This window comes from Euwallacea similis, chromosome 5, assembly GCF_039881205.1.
Source record: "Euwallacea similis isolate ESF13 chromosome 5, ESF131.1, whole genome shotgun sequence".
Classification (NCBI taxonomy): Eukaryota; Metazoa; Arthropoda; class Insecta; order Coleoptera; family Curculionidae; genus Euwallacea; species Euwallacea similis.
The window spans coordinates 3944792-3971154 of NC_089613.1; the positions used below are offsets into that span (position 1 = coordinate 3944792).

The 26363-nt window shown below is 33.9% G+C and overlaps 4 protein-coding genes across 5 annotated transcripts in view; 2 read left to right on the forward strand and 2 right to left on the reverse strand.

Moving 5' to 3' along the window:
• Nucleotides 1-4: 4 nt before the first annotated feature.
• On the reverse strand, nucleotides 5-8466 carry Ucp4A (Uncoupling protein 4A). Its single transcript, XM_066390184.1, has 7 exons — nucleotides 8317-8466; nucleotides 4537-4674; nucleotides 4355-4425; nucleotides 3642-3846; nucleotides 3411-3587; nucleotides 3134-3356; nucleotides 5-3082 (listed from the first exon to the last, which is right to left on the reverse strand). The coding sequence occupies exons 2-7, from the start codon at nucleotides 4643-4645 to the stop codon at nucleotides 2908-2910; spliced, it is 960 nt and encodes a 319-aa protein (XP_066246281.1). The 5' UTR covers nucleotides 4646-4674; nucleotides 8317-8466; the 3' UTR covers nucleotides 5-2907.
• A 351-nt stretch (nucleotides 8467-8817) lies between these two features.
• drk (growth factor receptor-bound protein 2 drk) lies at nucleotides 8818-14530 on the forward strand. The gene is made up of 6 exons (XM_066390025.1): nucleotides 8818-9240; nucleotides 11741-11838; nucleotides 11891-12010; nucleotides 12064-12229; nucleotides 12284-12368; nucleotides 13300-14530. Exons 1-6 carry the CDS (start codon nucleotides 9163-9165, stop codon nucleotides 13386-13388), a joined length of 636 nt encoding a protein of 211 aa, XP_066246122.1. The 5' UTR covers nucleotides 8818-9162; the 3' UTR covers nucleotides 13389-14530.
• Nucleotides 14531-17524: 2994 nt separating this feature from the next.
• Incenp (Inner centromere protein) lies at nucleotides 17525-21475 on the forward strand. Of its 2 annotated transcripts, XM_066390289.1 has the most exons (14): nucleotides 17525-17729; nucleotides 17923-18016; nucleotides 18081-18420; nucleotides 18473-18630; nucleotides 18682-18765; nucleotides 18822-19121; nucleotides 19178-19338; nucleotides 19497-19682; nucleotides 19969-20094; nucleotides 20153-20335; nucleotides 20441-20693; nucleotides 21026-21161; nucleotides 21217-21314; nucleotides 21364-21474. In XM_066390289.1, exons 1-13 carry the CDS (start codon nucleotides 17625-17627, stop codon nucleotides 21311-21313), a joined length of 2223 nt encoding a protein of 740 aa, XP_066246386.1. In that variant the 5' UTR covers nucleotides 17525-17624; the 3' UTR covers nucleotide 21314; nucleotides 21364-21474. The 2 variants fall into 2 exon arrangements, with proteins under 2 accessions (XP_066246386.1, XP_066246387.1); XM_066390290.1 differs by having other exon boundaries at nucleotides 18682-18759; nucleotides 21217-21475.
• Nucleotides 21476-22457: 982 nt separating this feature from the next.
• LOC136409251 (inactive rhomboid protein 1) overlaps nucleotides 22458-26363 on the reverse strand; it is a gene marked incomplete at its 5' end in the record, with an annotated part of 46850 nt that continues 42944 nt past the window's right edge. Inside the window, one exon of the mRNA XM_066390635.1 lies at nucleotides 22458-25847. Coding sequence (XP_066246732.1) covers nucleotides 25413-25847 — 435 coding nt within the window. The remainder of the gene's footprint in view (nucleotides 25848-26363) is intronic.

Sequence of the window (26363 nt, forward strand, 5' to 3'; positions counted from 1 at the left end):
TTGCTTTAGTCACTGCTTTATTTATTTAACAAAAAATCAACAATAAAACGACATATACTTTATACAATCAGTAACCAAAATATCCACTATCGAGCCTATGGCGAAAAATTATTTTACGTCTAGTAAAATAAAAAAAGGGTTATCACTGTTCATATGCAATGTCTAGTATACTTACTTATGTACCTATTCTAAACCTGTGTCTCCTAAGTATAATTATAAATGAAAAATTTCTTATATGGCCAATGATGAAATACAACGAAAATAATTCTATAACGCAATTAGTAAATTAATGAATACTATTAACTTTTTTAGATTAAGATAATACCAATGTTTCTCCACTCCACACAAGTACAGAAATTGTTGTAGAAATAAACAAAACTTATGGGAATAATTAATTAAAACTCTCTCGATAAGGAAAATTAAACTCTCTATATGTTCGGTCTATATGGACAAAATGAAATAGGCGCCAGCTATACAATTCTATGCTAATTGATATGTTTTCATACTAAACCAAAAAAGACAATTCTCAATCATTACTTTAGTCAGGATTGCACAGTTTCCGGAAATAAAAATAGTAATGCTCTTCGGAATTTATGAAGATAAAAATAATTTGTTATAAAATTTGTTACCACCATTAAAAAGATTTTTAAAAAATGTTTGTAAAATACAGGATGTCCCTGAAATGATTGTACAATGCTTGACCAAAAATTCCTTAAGCAAAAATAAGACATTCTAGGCAAATTTACTTATATTCAACGTGGCTTCGTTCAATTGCAATTGCCTCGAAAAATATCTCGTAGGGTTATGAAGGCCATCGAGACGACAGATTCGATGGCGTTCATAACCCTACGTAAACCGCTTTACAAAATATCTTCTGGTTATACAATTTAATTAGTACCCTACAAAAGTTATGTATTAATAAAAATAGCGAATTCTGAACAACCTCATGAAGGAAAAGATGCCACTGCAGGGTTGCGACACGATGCTTATGGTTATTGTTCACAAAAGAATTAAATTTATAAGCTTACATATATTATTCCGCCCTCGAAGTTATTAAGCTTTTAATAGACCAACACAAAATGTTAAGCTTGATAGCGGCTTTATCTTTATTACATATATATGTATATTAATTATGAACATGACGTATTTAATACCGTATAAAAATTCAAATTAGTATTGTTCTCGAAAAACCTCAAACTTCTTTTTTGATCAAGTTCTCTTTGCGACAGAAAATGTATTTTTTTATTACGTGGAGATATATTTGCATAATGAACCTACTGCTTTGAATTCGCCATTTTTTCCCATTTTTTTAAATCTGGAAACATCGCATGTTACTTCCCGCGCGTATCGTTTCCAAGACCGATCAGCTGTACCTTTACAAAAGGCAGGTTGTAAATTTTTTGTACGTTTTCGTACCGATATCACTTCGTAGACGATTCACTCGAATGTTAGTGCGGCGATAAGCAAAATATCCGTAATACTCGCTGCACTAATAATCGGAAAAATCGTTTCATGAGGTACGCCGTTAATGTATCCATGACTTAATCAGTGAAAACAGGTGGCGTTTAACTGTCATTTTGTGAGTGAGTTCTGATTGTTGTTTCTTTTGGTTTCCAGTTAAGTTTCGTCAGGTCAATGAGAACGACGTAATTAGAATTTTATCTGAAAGTCGTATTATTTGCAATTTGATTCTTTAGGAAGGTACTTAGGATCATCTTTGGACATGAACGAAGAATGATAACGCAGCTTGAGCTGTTTTGAAAATTTAAAATTTTTTTCCATAAATTAACACTGATTTTTTGTGTTTCAGGGCTCAGTTGTGTACGTCTTTTTGAGTCAAATTTAATTCGAAACTTTAACTGTATTGAAACTTCTTTTCAGGAATTAATAAGGATTTTTTTTGTTTTTCAGACAAAAAAGTTTTAAAATAAAGTTAGCTTGTAGCAGAGAAAAAATTAAAGTTATTAGTACAGAGGGTAACAAAAATACAAACTTTTATTTACGAGTCACGCGCCATTTTAAATATTTCCACGCATTAAAAAAATACCTCGCTCACGTCACGGCCCGTTGATTTATGTAGTGACTCTTAGTTCTCAAATCAGTTAAAGTCGATAAAAGCGTTTAACAATTGAAAAAACGATATTAATTTGAAAATTTTGGCGCTCCGTAGCAGCAAAATGAAATCGCATTGGATATAGGTAAGTTTGCATAAAACGTCTTATTTTTGGTTCAGGAATTTTTTGTCAAGCGTTGCACAGTAGTTTCAGGGACACCCTGTATATTTCCACATCTCTATGAGTAGTAATTCCACTAGTTCTGGAAATATTAAAAAGAAGATAATTCGCACATGATGGTGAAAATAGAAACTTTAATAAAATGTCAAAATTCAAAATGTCGAATCTGATAAACTGAACAATCCACACTTTCAAAAACTGTCTGCCTGTCGCCTATCCGTAATGCTTATAATCAAAAAGCATAAGGATGATCACTCTTAACTTTTAAGGGTTTTTAAGGGCCAAAAAGTCTATAATGATACTACTTTCTTTAATTTAGTAATGTTGTTTTTAGCACCATATGCCTCAAAACTATTAGAAATATACCATTTGAAGAGTTCTTGGAAGTAATATAATTTTCATGTTAAAAAAACCTATTGTAAAAACCCCTTAAAACGAACAAAAGATAAATAACGTATTTTGCACAAACCTTTACCAGCAAATATGACCCTTTCAACCAAATAAATACCAATTTAGAATTAGCAGTCTTGTAAAAACCTAAACCTAAAATTAAAATTGTCCGAGTTCCACGTTAAATTGTTTTAATTGCCGTACAACACCTAAATTATGCCCTGTGATTGCTACAATTCAAACGACTAAATATACCTACTAATCCCTTTCCAAATCAATTTGGTTACCACGCTTTGGCGCCCATTACATGTAGAACCTCTTCATACGTCAACCAAAAACTCAGCGACCATGGAGCCATCCTCATCCAAATGGGCACAAACCCCTTGTAAAGCGCTCCTACACCCTCTGTATGTAGCGTTTTCTTCAGACAGTCGATTGATGAGGAATATATTAAACCCCTAAATTAAAGGTGCTTTAAGCTCTTGTTAGTTGGGAATTTGTATACTTACCGTCCTTTTTCATCTAATGGTTGATTCATAACTCTAGTTTTGATGACGTCTGCAGGAGTGCCCATGGAAGCAGCTACGAATCCTGCGCAGCAAGACGCCATAACGTGCACTAGATGACTATCGGGTAAAGTAGTGTGCATTAAGATAAATCTTTTGGCTAAATCGTAGGTTGTGAGGTCTCCCAAGTTGACTAAAGCCGCTCTTTGTACATTAGGTACTGAGCCTACAAAATTAAATTTATTTCTCATGCTTCGAACGTATTGACTTTTATCTATACCTTTCCAAAGACCTCGGGTCCCTCCAGATGCCCAAACTTTCTTGAACGCATCATAAATACCGTGTACTCTAGGAGGAAGCCCCATCAGCCTCCTCCGGCCTTCCATTTGCAGTTGCACCTTGACCAGATCGGTTGGACTAGCTATGTATTGCGCTATGGCACCGGCACTTACGCCACCTGGTCATATAGCAAAATCAGTTCAAAAATTACGCCATTCGGACTATTACATACACAATGCGGATTTCCATAATGGGAAATATTCTTCAGAATTGGTTTGCTTGAAAACTTTCTCTTTCAGGGCCTTGTAAGTCATGATTCGGGTGCCCGAATAGATGAGATGTCGGGCGAAAGCCGCGTGTACCCCCTGCCATAATTTGTGAACGCCTTCTTCCTTTGATATGCCCACTGCCGTACCCACCATACCTCTATATGGAACCTGGAACGGGCATATAGTTTAGAAAACAAGTATTTGGGAGGTTTTATGAGCAAATTCTAATGTGTTAACATAGAGGTTAACATAAAAACCACACTATGCAGGTTAACAACTGTATTTAAAAAACAATTTAATAGTTCAAGAATCTTCATCATTTTCTATATTAAAAAAATGTGGTAAATTTCGGAATTTGCTGATAACGAAATAAATACCAAAATTTACAAAACCGATAGAAAACCTCTTGATCGACATTTACGACAAACGATTGATCGACATCAACGTTTTATAAGCAACCTGTAAATCAATAAATTTTATTATTTTATGTATAGATTCCTTTTAAGTGGTATACATAACAAATGTTTGGCTTTTAAAGATATATCTACACCGAAAATTCACATAACTCACAATACCCATTCTCCACTATTTTTTCCAATTTGATTGTATGAAGTGTTAATAATTTTTGACCTAAAATTCCAACTGAATGACTCTCAAGTCCAGGCAAGCAACTCACCTTTTCTCCATTCTTGTTGAGTTCACCCTGTATTTGTAGTCTGGTTTTGATGAGGTCCAGTGGATAAGTTACTGAAAGAAGATATGGACTTGAATAAAAAAAGATAATGGTAATTGCAAGAAAATCACTTTGCTATGTCCTTTAACAACGGAAAAACGAACTCTTGGACAATATTGACTTACGTAATTCGGCATTCCATGCAGCTACTACTGAAACTACATAGATGCACCATAGCGAATCGACGAATTTTGGTTGGGGCAGATCAGGCTTAGCAGGAGGCACTGACGGCATTGCAGCGACCACATTTAATGTTACAACTCCTATATGGAAAAATTGAAAAGTACTGCAATGCAACAGAGTGTAGATCTTTACATGCACTTGATACTTAAATTATATGACTTTGGGTGTTTATTCATGTTTTCTGGGGATTACCTAATTTACCAAATGACCAAATACCTCAATTGTAATATATGTATATAAAAGAGTTTTTCCTCTTCGCTCCTCACTATAGTGAATGTCTCATACTAGTGTGGTATGCTTAAAACCAACTTTTGTCTTAAAGAAATATGAAACGCATCTTAAGAGGTACGTATAGTAAACACATACCAATAGTGTAAATGCATTAGTTACCCACATTGTGGGTATATGCATGTCTGACATGAGCCTATATTGGCGGTTATTGTCGTAAAAAATTACTTGACCGTGATTAATTGGCTTTATCGACGTCCGCTGTAAACACATATATTAAACAAATAATTGATTGCCAATGACAACTTGACCTACAGATAGTTATCCAAGTATAGAAACGCTACGGTCCATATATCACTATGGACATTTGGAAAGCAATTTATCAAATTGGCTAGGCGTTATTAAGTGTACTATGCAGATTTGTACTCTCTTGCACTAAAAATAGTCAAGGTCAGGGGATTTTCCACACACCATGCTTACAGCTCTCATTCAATGTCGAGCAAGGATGTAATGATCTAATTTACGTCATATACGATTTCTGAGGCCAAATTGTTGAGTTCAATATCCATATTCCTGGAATAGCTATTTAACCGAGTTGTTATCAACATGTGAAGTTCCAGCGAAACCAAGAAAATGAAAATAAATAGATGGACCCACTTAGATTGGGAATTGTGGGGCGGTGTCGGGTGTCAAGGAGAGGGATGGAACCCGGAATGAAGGGCAATCTAGTTCCGGCAGTTAAAGAGGATACTACATTTGAGTTCTTGTGGTTATTTTCGTGCTGTAATAAACTTAGTCCGGGATTTAAGTGTTTTTCTTCTCCTGGAAATTCGTTTGACGACAAATTTCATCATCAAAAAATATTGCCAAAAGTTATCATTATGCAATGAAATATCAAATCAGTTATTAATGTTGACACAATAATGGGCCACATCGATAAAAAAAAGTGAACAAAATTTATCAAGCATGCAGCCATAAGACCATACAAACCGCATGTGTAGCTACACGTTGTATCAGCACTAACACTACAACAGATTGCGACATTCATTCGTCCATAGAATAGAAAGCATTCTTGAGGACACCCTCAGTTTCATCTTAAATGGTAATGCTATATGATAAGACATATTTCTACATTCCAATAGTTTAGACTCTTCTGACACCTCTTCGTACGCCAGAAAGCCGGAATCGACTTTCCCTTCGCCGTGTCTTATGAGTATCCTCATGATCTCTAAATTTTCCAATATTGTTCTTTACATCTAACAGGCACTTCTGAGCGAACAACCAACCAACATAAATTCATGCTTACAATCCTAATCATCCCAGAAACTCAATCCATTCTTCAACCTAACAACTTTTCTCTGCATTTTAAATATCCTGAGCATACCCACCGAAAACCCTCTCGCCAAATTTGGTGAAGCCAGCAGTTTAAAACCCTGTCAGAAATACAGTCACTGATGTTTTTTAGAATGTAGAGAAACTTGCAAAACTTCATCAATGCTCCTCCCTTGAAGCTTCGGATCAACTATCACGTCTTTTGAGCATTCAGAAGAAATTTATAGGTACAAAACCCCATTCCTCCAACCCGCCCTCTCCCCGTCAACGTTCCCTCGAAAGACCATTCGTGTGATTCAATAGCAAAAGATACTATCGTGTCATCAATAAAGAGAGTATAGCTATGATTGTCACGAAATCATCTATGTTGTAGGGATAACAAAAATGAATGAAAGAAGAAAGTACTTTTTTTGTGTTTATATCTTTTTTCTAAGAAAATACGACATATACCATACACACTGCATATAAACATGTCATATTAACATACAATTTAAAGGTAAATCCAACTCTATAAAAATATTTTAATGTTAGTTTTGGGCCTTGCGTTGCAACAAATGAGATTTTTAAATATTTAACTCGAAAGGAACGTAATACAGAAAGAGTTAGACTAATTTTGGTTAGGGGGTTTTGAGCATTGGTCATTAACAACTTTCTGATTTTTATCAAACGATCCCTTTAACAATTCTATAGGTTTCTATAGGATTCTCTTAATTCCCTCCAATGTACCCTCTAAATTAAGTTCTCGTCCTCATAAGTTTTTAAAAATGTATGAGATTTCAAGGAGGTTTCTTCAGATTGTTTCAAGTTAAATGATTTCCCCATAATCCTTAGAAATGTCCAGGGAACGATGAGCCCTTGAGGGTACCATCTTTCATTTCTTGGAAATTAAAGATAATTTCAATGGAAATGGAAAAATTGATCACTGCTTGGTTCCGGTTTTGTCAAATTGTGTCGCTAGCAAAGTTACGCGGAGTTTGAAAAACCGAGCCTTAAAGTAAAATTATTATTTTGCTGCTACCTTAAAGTGAAGCAGACTAATTTCCATAGGAACATTAAAATAGAACCTGAACATTTGTCAGATTCTTGGTTTCTATGGCAATTTGGTTGATGTTAAGATTACCAACACATGTATCAATAATTTGGCTTTTAGGCCCATTTTTTTTTACTCCTGGTAACTTTGCCAGCAAAATCATTTTTATAGTGATGATGGAATCATAACAAAGTATTGAAGAATTTCTCCACTTCCAAGGGAATTATGTTGCTGGCAAAGTTGTTAGGAGTTTGAAAAACTAAGCCTAAGGCTCACTGTGACATCACTATGTTGAATCCTGTGTAAAGTGGAGAGAGGGTTTATTATTACATATGTGTTATTGTTTTGCTAAGTGTTTCCATTAACATAACTTTAACAAGCTAATTTCCATTTACGCAAAGAATCAAAAGAAGAATGCCAGAAAACATTAAAAGAAAAAAGTGGGAATTTTTCTTCCTTGATTTTGCCTTGTTGCCAGTTTGGACCAAAACATAAAAACATAAATAAATCACATAAAACAAACATCAACATTTAAAACCCATGATTGTTCATTTCTGTACATAAATAATAGGACGAATCAATTAATTAATTATTATACTGCTGGTTTTTAATCCCAATTCATTAATTGCTCTAGGTATTTATTTTATTATGTAATAAGACTTGGAATTTTAATAATGATTTGCCTGAGAACACATGACTTTCTATACAAGGTCAAAAATCGACCTTTTGGTCTCATTTGTAAAGAATTAACATAGTATCATATCTCATTATACGTTTTTGTCCCGAATGACCCATTTATTTACATTTTAACTTAAATCATCAAATGTACACAATACTTTCTGATTTCGGAATTTGACTTGTTCGCTCCATTAAACAATTTCCTAATGAACTAATTTGTTAAATTTGGAGCATATAACAACTAAGCCAATAACAACTAAATATTCAATGAAAAATTGAAAGGTTAAATGTATTAATTAAAAAAATCTAATTGTTATTTTATACTGGCGGCGACCGGCGACATGACAACACTGTGGTAAAATGGACGGATACTTGCGGTCAGAAAATTTGAAATGTATGATAGAAAATAGCGAAATATTTAAGTATTTACACCTTAAAAAAATTGTAAACTTACCATTTGATTACCACAGCGCCAAATTGAACTTTGCTGTTCGTGCGATAAGCGATAGTAACGATATGAAATAAACATAGTATCCGATCGCATGGAGCTGCAGGCAGGAAAAGTATCTTTTAGGGCGATTCGAGCATATAGAGAATCATATGTTCTGCAATTCGGTCGGACGCTGGTTGTGGTCGATTTATGACGTCAGTTTTCATTTGAATCCTTTTTGTGAGGTTATGACTCTATTGTTGATATTCTTTACACACAAACATATTTTTACCTTTTGGTTTTTACCGTTCACTGCTTTTATCGCTGGGAGCTATAGCGAAATATGTGTAAATTTTAGATTAAAAAATAGTCGTAAAAAGAGGTTTACCAATTGGTTTACGTTTCTAATTAAAAATTCAATTTTTTAAATAAACCAATATCCTTTTTCCTAAATACATTCCTAAGAATAAATGTCAAAGTGATCAATTGTCAACTGTTTCCATTTCGGGCGTTTCCGTAAAAACAATCGAGTGGAATTGGAAATACGAGTTGGTTCTCAGAGAGTTTTCGCTCTGTGGTCATATTGAATTTCATTCCATTCCAAAAGAAGTGATTTTAAGCGGAATTTAAATAAAAGATATTCAAATAAATACGTAAACGCACAGATACGCGATGTTCTTTTCATTAAATTCGCGCATATAAAGTCCACAAGCCCTTCGTCACCCTTTTAACAATAGGCTTTTGTTTTCCACCTGATTTTTGACGTCTAAGAGTGAATCACTAGCCCCAGGCGACTGGAATTTTCGTATTTTCCAGCGATAAAAGGGGACTTTTTCCAAAAAGGATTCGGTTAAATAATACGGCGACAAAATGGAGGCGGTGGCCAAGCACGAATTCAACGCCACAGCTGACGATGAGCTCAGCTTTAGAAAAGGACAAATCCTGAAGGTAAGCCTTGGAATCTTTGAATGTGTTTTTGTTTTATTTTTTATCTTTGACATTGGATTAATGTTTCGTTTCTTTTGTTATTTTTTAGTCGCTTTGTTTAGTTGAATTGTCATATTCTTTTATTATACTATATTGTATAGAAGGTTTTCATCGATATTCTAAAATTCACAATACCAAACTACTTCCCCTTCAGGAAGGTGTCTTAAGTAAAATAGCAGGTGCTTTTTAGTTCGATGCATGGAGGTGCCTCAGTAGACACCATGTCCATGGTGATCTGCTCTTGGGTATTTGTTTTTCCATTAAAAAATAAATTCCTACAGCATAAATATATCGATTTTGTAATTCCCTTGACCGATGAAATTCCATTATTTTGCCTCTTGTCAGGGAAACAACATAATATTGTTTATTTTTTTAACAGGGTAGTGTTTATTCTAAAACTTCGAAATAATAATTTTTATTCTAGATGATCACTGTCATATGTGTATATGTGTAGCCATTTTTAAGTAGTTTTTGAATTATTTTTTGCCCCTACTTATCACACTCATTATCAAAAACAGATAACCTTGATAATACAAGGTGTTCTACATTAATTGCCATAAAGTAATGGTTTAATTTACATAGAAATATATGACAGAAAGTTCATAAGAACATAGGTCCAAAAATGTTTTGTTATCACGATACAGTCTGTTAAAGTTTACAATTTTATTTTTATTTTTTTCCACAAATGTTTAAACATGCATTTGTAAATAAATTTAATAAACTCTTAGACGTCAACTTGAAGAATTAAGAAAGTGGCACATCAACATTCGACTATATGTATATATGGATGCACTATGGCCACTGTGGTAACATGCAACAAGTTGGGTATTCCCCACATCAAAGTTATGCATTGTACAGGGTGTTTATGAGTTCCAAAATGAAATGGGTTATGGATTCTCAAAAATTGACCTATGCTCTAATTTGATTTTGTAGTTTCTGGACAAATTATCTCCCTGATAAAATTATTAGAAATTTGAAAAATCAAGCATAAATATGTCAATATTCTCACAATATATGTGTTCTAGTCTATACACTTTCATGGTTGGTTTATTTTTGCTATTATTTGTTCTGTATTTATCTTATATTAAAAGTCTTTAAATGTCTAGGCATTCTCTGAGGAGTATGTAAAGGAATCAATTCTATTAAATTACAATAATCCACCCTGCCATTGAAAACACTTTATATCACTATAAATGATATTATCTTGCAAAAGCCAAGTCTATATTTTACATGTGACAATGTGGTGACCAATGATTCAATACGTATTTAATGGCACAACAAACATATTAGCAATATAAATCTTGAGGTATCTTTATAGCTTTGTCCTTTTCCAAGTTGATATGATCAACAACTTCAAACATTTTGGTGATGTACATACTGAAATCTCTTATGTAGTCAACTCTTGACCAATGATTTCCCATTTATATCGATATAATTCATAATAATTTCTTTCTTCCTAGACCTTGTCTAGATTTTACATTTATTAGTATTCGAGTTCATGAATTTATCTCTGCACTGTTCAGTTATTCTATCTAAGTCATCTTGCAGTCATACACAGCCTTCAACAATTTGAATCTTTATAAGTATCTCCAAGTCATCCACAAACAACAGTTGATTGCTATCTTGAACATTCCCAATCAGTTTGTCAATGGATATGTTGAACAGCACAAAGAAGATTATTTCCACTATAAAGAATAATGAGCTGGTATAAGTAATGTTTTTTGTCTTAGTCATTGTTTTTAGGGACCCATAGTATTTATTGGTGAGAAAATAATTGGAGATGATAATACATATGTATATCATAAAAGCATATATTTTTTCAACTGGGGCTGAAGTCGGGACTCATAGGCTCGCAAAAGAAAGAACTAATTGAAGGGATTTTGTCCCATTATATCACACATGATGTATGCATTAGAAATTCGTAATTATTAAATTTTGCCTTCACTACATATTGTATAACATTATAAAAAATATCCCTAAGTTGCTATGTTGGTTATTGAATATTTTAATTCACTTACTGAAATTTCCAACACATTTCAACCAAACATCATTTTAGATGTGTACACACAAAAACTGTTTTAAAAACAGAAAGCAAATATCATGCATTGGCAAGTGTTGGTTGCTTGCATGTGAAACCAGCCTAAATTATACATTACACTCCACATTACACTTGTTTTTCTTAGTTGCATAGACATATTTGAGTAGGTATCTTGGCATCTCTAAACTGTACTTAACAAATTATTCAAAAGTTCCGATGTAGAAATACCGGAGAAATTATCTATATTACACTCTTGCACAATGAATTTGTCCACATTGCCTAATGTTCAAAACTTTAGGGGTAAATGCAGCTGTTGGTCCCTTACCAAATAAATCCAAATCTAGTTTATCCAAAAGTGTATTTCAAATATATCATCGTTTTTAAAAATTCTTTAATTAGTATTCAATCACTGCCTTTTTTCAGGTTTTAAACATGGAAGATGATATGAACTGGTATAGGGCAGAACTAGACAGCAGGGAAGGCCTCATACCTAGCAATTATATTGAAATGAAACCACATGAGTATGTTATCATAGCCAGTTCTTTTATGCATAAATATTTACAATATTTTTAGCTGGTATTATGGGCGAATAACCAGGAGTGATTCTGAAAAATTACTACTGAATAAACATGAAGGGGCTTTCCTCATAAGAATTAGCGAAACTAGCCCTGGTGATTTCTCTCTTTCAGTCAAGTATGTTTATAGCTTCGTGTGTTATTCAAAATTTTTAACAATTAAGTTTTTAGGTGCTCTGATGGTGTTCAGCACTTCAAAGTGCTAAGGGATGCCCAAGGGAAATTCTTTCTCTGGGTAGTCAAATTCAACTCACTTAATGAATTGGTTGAGTACCACAGAACATCCTCAGTCTCGAGATCGCAGGATGTAAAACTTAGGGATATGGTGGCAGATGAGGTAAATTTTTAGGCATATATTAAGGGGTGTTTTTATGGTGATTTTTTTCTTCAGTATTTAGTGCAAGCCTTATATGATTTTACACCTCAAGAAGTGGGTGAGCTTGAATTTAAGAGAGGAGATGTTATTACTGTGACAGGTGAGTTTTTTTTTGTTTGGTATAATCCCAAAGTAGCAAGCAATATTTTGTTTTTAAAGGGCAATATTTGACGTATTAAGCTTATTATCAGCAAGACGTGCAAAACTGGAGACATTAATATTGAAGTTTATTATTTCAGTAATAAAAACCATTTTAAATGGTCAAGGTGATAATTACTAATGACAGGGTTGATTTTGATAAGGATGGTATTTTAAAATTTTGAATTAAGCCTCTTTATCAATCAATGTTATCAGTAATCTCTAACTCTGTTTAGTTATTAATGCAATAAAACTGTTAAATAGTAGTGCAAATAATGATTTGTAACACTGTCGACCGTAATAAACAGATAGCTGAGTTGTTTGATCCAAAGCATCCATCGATTCGAACGAAAAATTGATTTTAATAGAATTATATGAGACAATTTTTAGTTTAGAAACACGAGTTTAATGATTGTTTCTTTAATTTGAATAGAAAATTTATTGAATTGAATTTTGTATGAAATTGTAATTTTAACTTTAAATCTGCGGTATTCATCGATTGGACACTGGTTATATAGGTTTATTTAGTTTGACAATTTTAAGAACTATATATCGATGTTTAAAAAAAGCATAATTGAAAATGAATTCACAAAAATACAGTTTTGAATGAATAGGCTACCGCTTTTTTTTAAATTCTAGATAATATCGATTCGTAAATTTAAATACTTTTTCTCAATATTTTTTACTTTTCTCTTCGTATGTCTTTAGTATAGAGTATATTATTTACAGCCTTAGTTTAATTTATCTGTATCAGATATTTTTTACTATGTTTCTTGAAAGAAAGCTTTCCAAATATTTGCCTAGCCTATTTTTTGTATCGTTAGTTATCTATCTTTGGATAAATTATAGCATGAAACTCTTACTATCAAGTTTTTTTTTTTTTCAATTTTTAGATCGCTCAGATCAACATTGGTGGCATGGCGAAATCGGTCACCGTAGAGGATTATTTCCTGCGACTTACGTAACACAATACCACACGTAAACGTCCAGATTTCACAGGTGCTTTGGCCAAAATTTGACTAACGTTTGGGACCAGATTAAAGAAATAATTTCATCGAAGGTGCCGAGCATTGTCAAGTTTTCGCCGAGAATTAATGCATTTAAAAGTGGTGATTACCTCCCGTTTTTAAATCACTGTTATTATTTTCCTGGTATCACGGTCCTACGTTTTAAGGTTGAGGTATTACCCGATTGAAGATTTTCATTTGGAACGTTGCAATTAACGAGCGCAATGTGAGTTTGCTCATTTTTTAACAAATCAAGGGGAAAATTCTGTAGTTCCTGCTATTGTTTCGCGTAAAGAGGTAATTTTCATTCGCCCGTTTAAGTAATAGCAAATTGTGTGATTATTTCGATTTATTTGGTGCCTACTAAATACTTTAATACTTCTTTTGTAGATTTTAAGTTTTACTGTGTTGTATTTGTTTAGTTGTTTCTTGAGTTCGACGATTTTTGCTCATAAGGGTCAGTTCGGTGCATGCTGAATAGTGATTGGAAAGAAAGCGATATTCTGCGTAACATTATTGAGATGCGCGTATTATTACGTTTACATTATGAGTCGTATCGTGTCAAATTATACCAAATTTCCCTAGTAAATATTTTTATATCTGCGAAAATCCATTTTTGTCGGTAGATAATTATGTTTTATTTTTCGTTAACTTTGGTATTCGAAAACGGATTTGTTTTGATGTTATCCCGTGTCATAGAAGATTTTTTTAGGTATTAAATTCTTTTCGATGCCATAAACATTATAAATTGTAAGTTCAAGAGTTATAATCAACGCACAGAGTTATATCAAAAAATATTCAAAATTTGTACATTTCTTTCTGTTTTGTCTTCATAGTGTATACGTTTACTTTCGACTGTATGATGTAACTAATGGTTACATCGTTGCCATTATTCAATATATTTTTTTTGTACAGAAGCGAGTGTTAAGAAAATAGAGGGCATTCTTTTTTTTAACATTTTTTACAATTTTTAGCAAATTCTAAAAGATAACTCTTATCCACCAACAATTGTCAGTTGGACGATTAGCTGTATATAAACCATATTATTATTCCTTGATTTACCTCTAATCATTGTAGTTTAAAGTTGCAGTAATGAAATTATGTTTTGAAAATTAAAGCAGTGTTTTGATGGTTTCCTTAGAGTTATGCTGCTGCTGCCATGACAATAGAATAACACTAAATAAATTCTCAAGATACTCGTTTTTCGGCCAAAAATTAAATGCGTTTTTGAACTTACATAGGTGCCTGTGTGGTTTTAATTGTAAATAGTTGCCAATATAGTCTAAAATAAACGAAAAACTACTATAGTGCTCCTAAGATACGCAACACCAATAATTATATATTTTAGAAATCAATTAGAAAATTTCTTCCATATTTGGGCATTTGTGTCTACACATATCCCGTTTGGTTCCAGTATCAGAAATCGTGTTTCAAATTACAGAAATATTTATGAAAAAGAAGACTTTCGTGACTTTTGGTGGAAGATAATGACGATTTGATACTATGATAGTTTAGCTTTTTCATGTTTTAGTTTACAATTTTGTATATACTAACGTAGATTATGGAATTTATGCGATGATGATATAAGTGCAACATATTTAGATAAATATATGTTATTATACGAATAAAAGGTTCTCTTCATTTTCGAGTAAAAGCACAGAGAAAAAAGAATCAAGTTTACGAACCGATTGAAGGGACGCGGCTGGACTATATTTAAAGATGATAAAAATTTGAGTCGGCTGAAAGGACTATATCTGCAGATAGTTGAAAAATGTAAAATTATTTCAATGATTTGAAAAGATGCGCTTGGACTATAAAAATAATTGACAAAAGTAAAAAATTTTGTGTCGGTTGTAGATATACGATCTGACCACATTACAGATTATATTAAACTTTAACCCTACGCGTTATTGACTGTTAACGACTCTATTGCACAGCGCTAACGTGCTATTAAAAGCGTATACAGGCATGCAATGTATTAATATGGTAACGTAACACAGTTCCGCGCCGTTTTCTTGTTACACTTAAAAAAAAAATTGTCTGCATTTCTTACAGTACAATAAATATTCCATACATCTGACATACCGATAGTATTCACTATGGTTGTTGGTGATTGAAGTTCAGTTTATTTTAATTGAATCATTTTTGGTCTTTTAAAATGGAACATTATTCTATCGATGAGAAGTTTCATACGTTTTGAGTATATGGATTCTGTGAGGGAAATGGAAGTATGAATCTATCGTAACAAATGTCCAAATCGCAGAATTCTGAGTCATCAAATTTTTGAAAGTATTGAAAGGCAACTTAGGGAAATGGGTAATTTTAATCTAAACAATATTAATCGAAGATGACAATGCCAAAAATTGAGAAGAAAAAAATGTGGTGTTATCCTAGTTGATTGGTAGAATATCTATAGAATTAGAAGGTACAAAACAAACCCATTCTTATTAGAGTTTCCAATAAATTCTCAATATAAAAATAAATGGTAAGAAAGCCTTCAGAGGGCCCCTCAAGAAATAGAATTGTGTTTATATATTTATTGAAAATGTTGAAATAGTTGCCTGCATAATTTAGAAAAGTGTTGTTAATAAAAATTACAGATTTTGGACAATTTATTGAAGGAAACCTTACCTGTAGGATCGCCACATAATGCTTATGACTCTATTGCTTGTTAGATCACAATTATTACGCAACTCTTGAGAACCTAATAAATGGTAAACAAAAGATGTTAGGAAAAGGTGGCTTATTAAAATTTAAAAAAAAAACTATAATAAATCGGGTATTATTTATCCTGTTTGCGAACAATCCTGTTGAACAACAAACCGAAAAAAAATTATAGTCATATACATATATTAATAATAGGATTTATCTTTAATTTACAAAAGAGGTATACGTTTTTCTGCCGCTTTTCAAACTTGGAACGTCGATATCTCGGGAACGCGTGTAGCAATTGCCTTGAAAAATATCTCAAATCCATCGCATCGATGCGCTTCATAACTCTACGCAAACCATTTTACAAAATGTCTTGTGGTTGTACAGTTTAATTAGTTTCTTACAAGTCACATATTAATACAAATTATGGATTCTGGACAATTTGATGAAAGACGGAATGCCACTGCAGGATCGCGTTACGATGCTTTTGGCTACTGTTCATAAGAGAATTAAGCTCATAAGCTTTTACATATATTATTTAGTCCTCGAAGTTGTTAAGTTCTTAACAGACTAAAACAAAATCTTAAGGTTGATAGTGGCTTTATCTTTACTATATGCATATCAATTTTGAACGTGACTTATTTAACATCGTATGAAATTCTAAATTAGTGTAATTTTTGAAAAACTCCAGGCTTCTCTTTCGATCAAGTTCTCTTTCCTAGAGGAAATGTATTTTTTATTCCGTCGGGGTATGTTTATACAATGAAGTTGCAGGCCTGAATTCGCAACTTTTCCCCCATTTTCCTAAATCTGGAAATGTCGCATGTATCGTTTCTAAGACCGATCAGTTGTACTTTTGCAAAAGGCAGGTCGTACCGATATCACTTAGTAGATTATTCACTCAAATGTTAGCGCGATAATGAGCAAGAATATATCGATATATTTATTGATATGTTGATTTACATATAGGTATTGAGATGTTTTACGAATGCCTTCTGTCATCTGTCGAGTGCATGCGGTGATAAAATTAGGTTGATTAGAATGTCTATTCTTCTTAAACTTTGTCGATTGGTGGACTCGCAAGATGCACACGATATGCACCTAACAAAAACCAACAACATGCCCCTAACGTTAAAGCTCAGTTTTCAATCCTCTGGAAATTCTTCCAACAACATAACCGACTTTTTTTTGTTAGATAAAAACTGAAATAGGTACACGTGCGGAGTGACTTAGAACTTGTTGTAAGAGTTTGTACTCAATCAGAGAACAGGAGCGTTGTACATCCTCATTGATCAGAAATGTCATTGTCACTGATATCAATGTCAACATCCCTTCTGAAAGTTTTCTTAGTTTCAAATTGAAATAACCGCTGTGTTGTATTTGCCGTTTTTTTATTTTTTATGATTAAAGAAGCCGATGAAATCAGGTTCCCCCCCTTTGTGCCGATTTATTGTTTCGTTCCCGTCTGTAATTTGTAAAAAAGTACCGTAATTTCGACATTTTTTGTGGTTCTCTTTTTTGTGTTTTTGGGGCCATTTCGGCCTTTCGAATTGGTAATAATGTCTAACCGAGCACTGGAAATGGTTTTGCGGGAGGTTGATGCAATTGCTGTTGGATTTAATGACTGTTCAAAACTTCTAGAGCAAATCAAAGATTTGGAGAAGGTACGTAGGAAAGAAACATAATTTAATCAAGTAGTACTACAGAGTAAATTGAATGCAATGAGGGCGTAGTCTTTGATTCCAGAAGGAACCCACTTTTCTCAGAATCTCAACAACTCTACAAAAACCCCATTCATTTCGCCCTTAAAATTCAGAAATTAATTCTAATCCCTTTTTGTTTTGTTGTATTTATCAGGAACAAGTGGCTTTCTTTAAGTCTGTGGACAAATTCTCTAAAACTGGCGACCTGAAGCAATTGGAGCCTTATTTAAAAGGCTGCAACTTGGAGGGTAAAACCACCTCACTTATTGCCTTCTTCTTTACATTATTTATCTTCATTCTCTTTCTCATCAGGCCTAAGCTCCAAACAAAGTGATAGATATTCTAGGAATGGCACAATCTTGTCCGAAACCTCCCAGGAGAATTTTACCTATTTCAAGACTAAAAAAGCAGAGGTTTCAGAATGTCAGGTCGGGAAAGAAAACATAAAGATCAAAAGTGAAGACATGCCAGCTCCTTCATGGGTACCCCCATTAAAGAAAAAGGTGAAAACTGAGAGACCGTCGCGTAGCACCAGAAGCAAGTCCAAGTTGGCCAGGGATTCAGATGTAATATTACAACAGCCTGAAGTGGTAATCATAGATTTGTCAGATGTCGAGGATACAAATGCTCCAATGACTCGCACTACAAGAAGGTAGGTTAAATAGGTGGTTGTAAAAATTGGTCAGTGATGAATTCTTGAATAGCACTCGCACAAAGGCAAGGAAAGAAGCTGAAACAGCAGTTGAACCTGAAGTAGAACCTGTGAGAAATACTAGAACTAAGACAAGAGCTAAGAAAGAACCTGAAGTTAAGCCTGTGGAAGTTGAGCAGACTAGAACTCGCACTAAAACAATTAGAAAGGGTTAGTTTTACTGGGGTTTTAAGGAGTTTTCAATAATTTATTAATATTTAGCTAAAAACAATGAGCCACCACCAACTGAGGAAGAGCAACCAGAAAATATCGCGCGCAACACCCGTACAAAAACTATTCGTAAGGGTTAGTTCTACCTATGCATTTATTAAAGTTTGTTAACAGCTGCAATAATTTTCCAGGCAAAGCCCCTGCAGATGTGCCTCCCTCAAAAGAAGCAGCAACTGAAGAACCTGATAAAGAAACTAAAACTATTAGAACTAAAACCGAACAGAAAGCTGAAAATGCCGTTCCGCTACCTCAACAGCGAGTTTTAACAAAGAGAATAATAGAAAAACCGGCTGAAGTCCAACCTAAGCGAAATCGGTCGTCTGAAGATGATGAAATTGCCGTGGAGACTAAGAAAAACAAATCGGATTCTCCCTTCTTGCAGGCAGACACCTCCGCACAGAGTGTTTACAATGATGCAATTTCTAATCCAGGTAAGTAGTTTTTATTTTATTATTTTTCAGTATTGTAATATTGTCATTTTATTTAGCATCACTAGCGTTGGATGCTACATATGTAGCTGTTAAGTCTACAGCGACGGCAGCCAATACCGCTGCAGTAAATTCAAATTCTAAAGACGACCAGAACATGTTCAATATCTTCGGTAATTCTCCAGAGTCGAATTTGCTGACTGATGATGAATCAATTGAAGTGAGCAAAGATTTTATAACCATTTAAATTAAGAACAGTAGATGCATCACACTACACAATGTGTTTTATCATTATCTACGGAATTAGTTGTTCAATGAAGTCTTCATTATTCGCCTGAGATTAGCATTAATTTATGAAATTTTCTAATAATTATACAGATTAAAACGCCTCCAAAACAGACCAAAACAACGACAACTAGTAAGGAGGTGTTCAGTCCTTATGAGAAGACTACTTTAAAGAAGAAAGTGGAGGCTTTTGAACGGCTTCAGCATGGTAGTGTCATTCCCTTAAAGCAGGGCGTTAGTCATATTCCTTGCAATCCTGGATCTTCTATCAAAGAAAAAGTAAGTATTTAAAATGAGCATTTTCTACATTAAAACTAAAATTACCAGTTTAGTGTAAACATTACAATGAATTCATCATACGGTGAGCCAGATAGAAACCTAAGAAAGTGCTTCTAAAATATATGATGTCAACGTCAGTAGGTTCTAGCAAATCCGGTCCGGTAGTCTTAAGTTTTAAAAATGATCATATGATGACACCACATCTGTAGTATTATCAAGCTAGAAAATTTTAACAGGTGTTAAGAATTAGCAATTATATTGACAATCATTTTATTATATTTTTTAGTCAAAAGCGTTTACACCGCAATCGAAGTTCCTGCCGCTGAGTTCGAGCACCAGCAAAGTTACTAAGATTCTTGGCATGAGTAGCATGAGTAGCATGAGTGGGACCGCTTCTGCTTTAAAGTCGAGGGTGAGTCCGCGATTTGTTGTGTTGCAAATAACCACTTAATTATGTCGTCGATGGTTAGAACTCTCAGAAGGATCCCCGCGAGCAACTCAAACGACAGCTAGACCGCGAACAAGCCAACAAGAAGAAAGAGGCCATGCTGCAGCAGCAGGCCGAACTAAAGCGCAAACAAAACAAAGAGAAACATTTGAAGGCTTTGCAGCAGCGGAAGGCTTTGGAGGCCGAAAAGATGAGACATTTAGAGGTGGGTTTATCGTACCCGGTGATTCTCAGTGTTACAGGTGTTACAATTTACGGTTCACTGCTTATGAGTAATCCAAATTAACAAATGATCGTGTTTTTTTTAAAGCTTCAAAAGCAGAAGGATGAAGAGAAACGCAAGCAAATCGAACAAGACCGTGAATTGAATTATCTCAAGTATAAGCAAGAGCAGGAGAAGAAACACCAACTACAAAAGATGCGTTTAATGCAGGTCCAGAAGCAGGCAGATGGTGAGAGTCAAAAACTGCCGGTTTACATGACTTCGAAAGTTCCCTGTTTGGTGAATAACCCCGCCGCCGATGATTCAACTGAGGAAGTATCACCTCCCCGATGGTGCAGAGGTATTATCATTGTTTTCGGCAGCGTATCATAAGTTCACCAAATTGTCCAGACTGGGGATCTCATAAACGGTAATAGATATCGATTTCGTTAAATAATCGAAAAGTTGTATTCTAGAGGAAAACAACGTACAGTCACAACTGTTCTCTCGGTGGCAAAAAAGGCTTTTTTTGTCACTTGTGTTTTCATTTATTCTTGTTTTGTATTAATTTTTCATTTTAAGTTTCCTAATAGTTTGAGTCCATTACCATTTACAAGATCCTCGGTACAGACATTCTTATCTTGGATACACTGAAATGATTGCGTTTAATTTACTTTAAATTTCGATTTTCAGGTGATTATTTAAGACATTTAGAAGTGAAGGCGTTGGCGGGAGGTTATAAATTGAAAAACACCTTATTTGGCAGGCGACCACGCACGGCAGACTTAGTTGACATTTTCGAGATAATTGATGCAGGAAAGCTGAAGAGGTTAGATCAGGTTCAGGTTAGTTCAGCGCACATTCGCTAATGTTTGTGGTTGCAGAAATTCGAGTGCCATATGGAAAAAACCGCCAAGATATACCATGATGAATTTAAACGACACCCAGTTCAGCGAAGATGATGAGGTGTTTTCAGACTGAGGTGCCGTTCAAAGTTGCATTTTTCATCTTTTTAACTGAACGTTTAATAGATTTATCAGCTTCGTTCGCGGGTTTCATTCTGAGCTGATACAAGTCTTCAAGTTTTAAATGCATATGTGACTAGTTTGATCGGTACCTAATTATTTTATTAAATAAATTTGAATTTTTTATTGCTATATTTTGATTAAGTTCTATATCGATGAACAACAAATTAAAGGACTGAAACAAAAGTAGTTTTTCTTTTTTAATAAAACAGTGGTATGTTACTGGAGTGTGTGTGTGAGTGCTGGTAGGCGTCCTCTATTGGTTGAGCTAAGATTTTTTCTTAAACGTGCTTTCACTTACTGTTACTTTATATGTATTTATCAAACTTCACGATTTTATCTCCATAGACAACTGAATCTGTACGTTGAAATTCTAATTTCAATTTCCAAGACTAATAGAGACATTTCCGAATTCTTAAACAGCTTTACCATTTTATTGAGATGGGTGCACCTTTTATCGATACGAAGTTATAGATTCTTGCGTTATTTTTATGGGGTTACGTTTCAAGAATAGCAGTTGAAGGTTTTTTTTAATTTACTTTCCAAATTAAATAAATGATTTAAAGCGATAAATTAATGAAAAAGTTAGTTAATTTCAAACTAAAATAGATATTCAGTGCGTAATTTCTCTCGACTGCAATCAATCATATCGTTGTTATCATTCGGCCTACGACTCGTACCTTTAGAAAAGACAGTTTATAAAGTTTTTTGTACGTTTTTGTACCGATATCGATTTTTAAATCATTCAGCCGAGTGGCAGCAAGAGAAACAAGATATTCGTAATTTGTTCGTCGCTAACTTTTTTCTCCTTTTGAGGCGCGCTTTTTCCTCCAGGTAAAACGATACTCACAATTAGACTCCAAGTTATAAAAAAAGCAACTGATTTTTGGTCAAACTTTGTGCAGTCATCTCAGGCTCATTCTGTATAAACAGAACATGCTGGCCTTCCATGAAAATTGAAAAAATAAATTTGTCATTTGTATGAAGTCTGGTTAATATGGTGGTAGAAGAAATGTGTACAAACTTATTTATTGCGGTAACTGTTGATAAAATCGATGGTAATTTAATCAGGAACCTTTACTGAGAAATAAAATACACCATTATGTCATAATATGTGCAGAATTTATTTATTATATAATATTAATCGTAAGGCTTTGGTCTTAATAGTGTAAACACCTGATAATTACAAAGGGGGACTGTACAAGGGTTTGCAATGGTATAATGCGCGACATTTCACAATTTACTCATAAAATTATATCAAGACCAGTCACGTTAACTTTTAACTGCCTAGAAAAGGGAGGTTAAGTTGAGTTTGAGGGATTTAAGTACGAGTTAACATTTTTACGTTAAATTAAATAATTGAGAGTATCAAAAAGTATATGCTAACTGAGTAATAACACGTTAGATAAATAATTGGGGTTCTTAGGCTTTACTATAACCAAGAACGAAACAAGATCTTAAGACTGGTAAGTTAAGAAACCCCAATTAAGAGAATATAAAGGGTCTCGCAAAAATATTTAAACCATGCTCATAATTCATAAGGGCTCGTCAGCATTTTGAAAACGTCAAACTATAATTCTCCTATAATCATTAAGTTGGGTAATCCCGTATATTTGCAAACCCAAAAGAAAGTTTTTAACGCTTTGTATCACAATTTGCTATAGGAGAAACTTGACTTCGGTTGGATAGAATATACGGGGTGAATCATCATATTTGAACAGATAATTATTAATGTTTAAAATCAAATTCCTGTTCTCCGTTAATGATCTTACTGGGAATATAATGAAGCTCAGATACCGGACCCAATGCGGTGATTTATTTCCTATGACCCACTAATTTTTAGATTTTTAATCATTTTTGTAGACCCTCATATCAACAAAGTGCTTTCATTACGGAAAGTCTCTCTTTTCACACGTCGTTTTTAACTAATTTAATGGTTTAAAATTTCGAAAGCCTTCTCTGAGAATGGTTACTTATTAATAGTGCATATTCATGCACCGTTTCTCGTAATTGAAAAATTAAGTACGTACACCTAAAATTAAAGAAGGTACCTCATTACACTTAGCGTTGTATATATACACGATTTAAATAAGTCATTCATGCCTTAAGTAGGGCTACTTATGATACACTGTCTATTATAATAATGAAAATATTTTTTAATTTTTTAGTTTGTTGTCGATAAGTTTTAAATACACGTAAACAAGACCTTGGAAATGACGTTACATTACATTATACATGATTCATTTTTGCCTGGGCTGTCCTATTATGTGTCTACCATTCAAAATGTATGAGTAAAAACAGGACAGTCCATATTAAGACAATAAAGGGGATTTTTAAAGCTAAGAACGGTAACTTTTTTTATGTAATTTACAAGGTTTAAATAAGCACTGGTATTTCTTGGCAAACAATCACTTGACTTAGTAGTTCGTTGCAAACAAATAATGCTGGTGTCAGTAAAACTGATTGTTTTGTGTTTTCCCATCAATTTTGCCAGTTTTATTACTATAACAACCAGCTTTACTACTTATAGTCTGTTAAATAAAACCCGCTTTAATCGCTGAAACCCTTAAGAAAGGCGGCTAACCCTTCGCTGTAATAAAGTATTTATAATTATCACATAATTTTTAATTGTCCGGTAATTACTTGAATACGATATAGCACAGTTCCTCCGTTGCTGGTGATAAGTCTCGGGAAAACCGTCACTCTGTATGGACCTAACTCACAATCAGCAGGATTCTAATTTTGATATTTATCTAACTTCACATCACGCGCCTTAACGAACAATAATAAACGAATCAAACAACACGCAAGACAAAAGTCTAAAAAATATTTGTATAAAATACTCACAATAATACTTTTTAAATCAAACTTAACGTAACAATAATAAAAGTTGAGCAGACAAAGACACCAAAATGGGGAATGTTGAACATTATACGATAACGTAAAGTTGGCTGTAGGCCGGTAACAAAAATGACTTTCAACAGGAAATTTATCAGATTCAGGGAGGTTTTTCATGATTGTTGTTTTAAATTTGCCAGAATGGCAAAATGGACCTTTTTTTCAAATTTTCAGGTTGTGGATTCCTTTTAAACAAGGAGGAATAATGGCATTTAATATCTTGCAAGAGCAATTGGCTACGGGAATTTAATGTAATCAAATCATTTAAATGTAAGTAAATTCCTGTTTTTACCTAAAATCCCCTGTAGTTAGCTCCTATAGGTATATGAGTATTGTACACGACAGATTTTTGTTTACTTTTACTGGATGGGAGGCTTTCCTTCCCATCCAGTTCCAAGAGGGCATATTGTACATCCCTCAAGAGTTTTGATTTTTTTAAATCAGAAATTGTTTAACCCTATTTGTTAAACTTTAGAATCTATTCCCGTATATTCTTTTCACTTCTACTTATTGCTGGATCGTGAAAAATACTTCATTAATATAAGTATTAAAGCATTATTCTCAATAAACAACTTGGCATTTTATCCTAATTTTTTTTTCCATAATAAAGAATATTCTAAAATGAAGGCACCTTTTAAATTGAGAATAAAACATATTGAAAAATATTTGAAAGGTGGTGGCATTCTACTTTTGTTACAAAGTACACGTATCACGATTTAGCGTGAAACAGAATATTCGATTGTTACATTCTAAATTTCCTGCTTGAGTCATATCTCACAATGGAGACTTAACTAAAAAAAATTTACACAAAAATACACTTTTAATAAGTGCTGACAAAACTGTTAGCACTTATTAAAAATAAATGTTTTATTTACAATTTAAAAACCATTTACATTCATTTTGAACGTCCTCTCTTATAGACAATTTCTGGGATCAATAATACCTAGGTTAATGCCGCATTTTCAACTAGAAAAACCTCCTTGACAAGACAATCGAATCACTCCAAGACACTCAAATCTACACTTAATCGTACGAACAAATGTCACACCAAATTAAAATATTAAAAACAAACATTACATACTCCTCTCTACCATACCCAGACTAAACGACAACGGCAAAACCGACGCCACGACGACGGTACACCGTGATATCGTGTGTCATACTATGGGCTCCTCCCTTTTGAAATTGATATTCTGGCTGGCACAGAAGTCCCTCGTCAACGGTAGACAATTGAAATACGAGCATATCTTACAGTCATATACAGGAATGATATAAAAGAGCAGGATCAGGATTACGAATAGGATCAGCGCGGTGAGCAGGCACACCCAGATGAGGAAGATCTTCTTGTGGCGATCGTAGTATCCGAATGATACGAAAGGGAGGAGCGCGTAACTTAACAGAAAACCGAATATGAAACCGAAAAGATGGGCGTAATTGTCCACCCAGGGCAGCAGCCCGATGAGGAAGAGCACCATGGTGATAGAAAGGAGCTTGCAGAGGGCTTGGTTCGGGTGTTTGAGCATCGGCCAGGCGTTCAGGACCTCGACGATCAAGCAGGCAAGAAGACCGAATTGGGAGCCGGCAGGGCCAACCTATATGTGGAACAAAATCGATATATTACGTATCAGGTGAATCAGTAATGTTTGCCAAAATTGATTTACCACGGAGTTTTTTTAAAGACATGTAAAAGTTCATTCAGATATTATCGGCACATGCTCATGGGGCAGGTCTGTCCTAATTTTAATAGGTATCTGCTTTATTCGTATCTCAAAAATTTAAATGACTTTCTTAAATAAGAAAAGTTCTGTGAAAAACGAGGAATTTTGTTGTTGAATAGCACTACTAATCGACCCATTAGCACTGTTCCCAGTTTGAAATTTATGGCATGCTTATTATTGGCTTTGACATCCGCAAGTTCAGGGCCTTGATTCTATAGGAAGATGGGAAAGTCAGGATTAATTTTTTAGTGTCGTTGATTGGTTAAAAAATTTCAATCTCATTCTTACTTGTTCCAATACATAGTCATCTTTGTTTTGTACCAGATAAGACGGGAAATTTGAATTACGACAATATCGCGAGATACTGTATATCATTTTATACTTATTTTT

Bases quoted from the DNA above. Each gene is read 5' to 3' on its own strand.
- Incenp (XM_066390289.1), top strand. From the start codon at position 17,625: ATGTCTAACCGAGCACTGGAAATGGTTTTGCGGGAGGTTGATGCAATT. The intron at 19,122-19,177 runs GTAAGTAGTTTT...CATTTTATTTAG, and splicing joins TGATGCAATTTCTAATCCAG to CATCACTAGCGTTGGATGCT. The intron at 20,694-21,025 runs GTATTATCATTG...TTCGATTTTCAG, and splicing joins ACCTCCCCGATGGTGCAGAG to GTGATTATTTAAGACATTTA.
- Ucp4A (XM_066390184.1), bottom strand. From the start codon at position 4,645: ATGCCGTCAGTGCCTCCTGCTAAGCCTGATCTGCCCCAACCAAAATTC. The intron at 3,357-3,410 runs GTATAGATAAAA...TTAATTTTGTAG, and splicing joins GACCCGAGGTCTTTGGAAAG to GCTCAGTACCTAATGTACAA. The intron at 3,083-3,133 runs GTAAGTATACAA...CCTTTAATTTAG, and splicing joins CCATTAGATGAAAAAGGACG to GGGTTTAATATATTCCTCAT.
- drk (XM_066390025.1), top strand. From the start codon at position 9,163: ATGGAGGCGGTGGCCAAGCACGAATTCAACGCCACAGCTGACGATGAG. The intron at 11,839-11,890 runs GTATGTTATCAT...CAATATTTTTAG, and splicing joins ATTGAAATGAAACCACATGA to CTGGTATTATGGGCGAATAA. The intron at 12,230-12,283 runs GTAAATTTTTAG...TTTTTTCTTCAG, and splicing joins GGGATATGGTGGCAGATGAG to TATTTAGTGCAAGCCTTATA.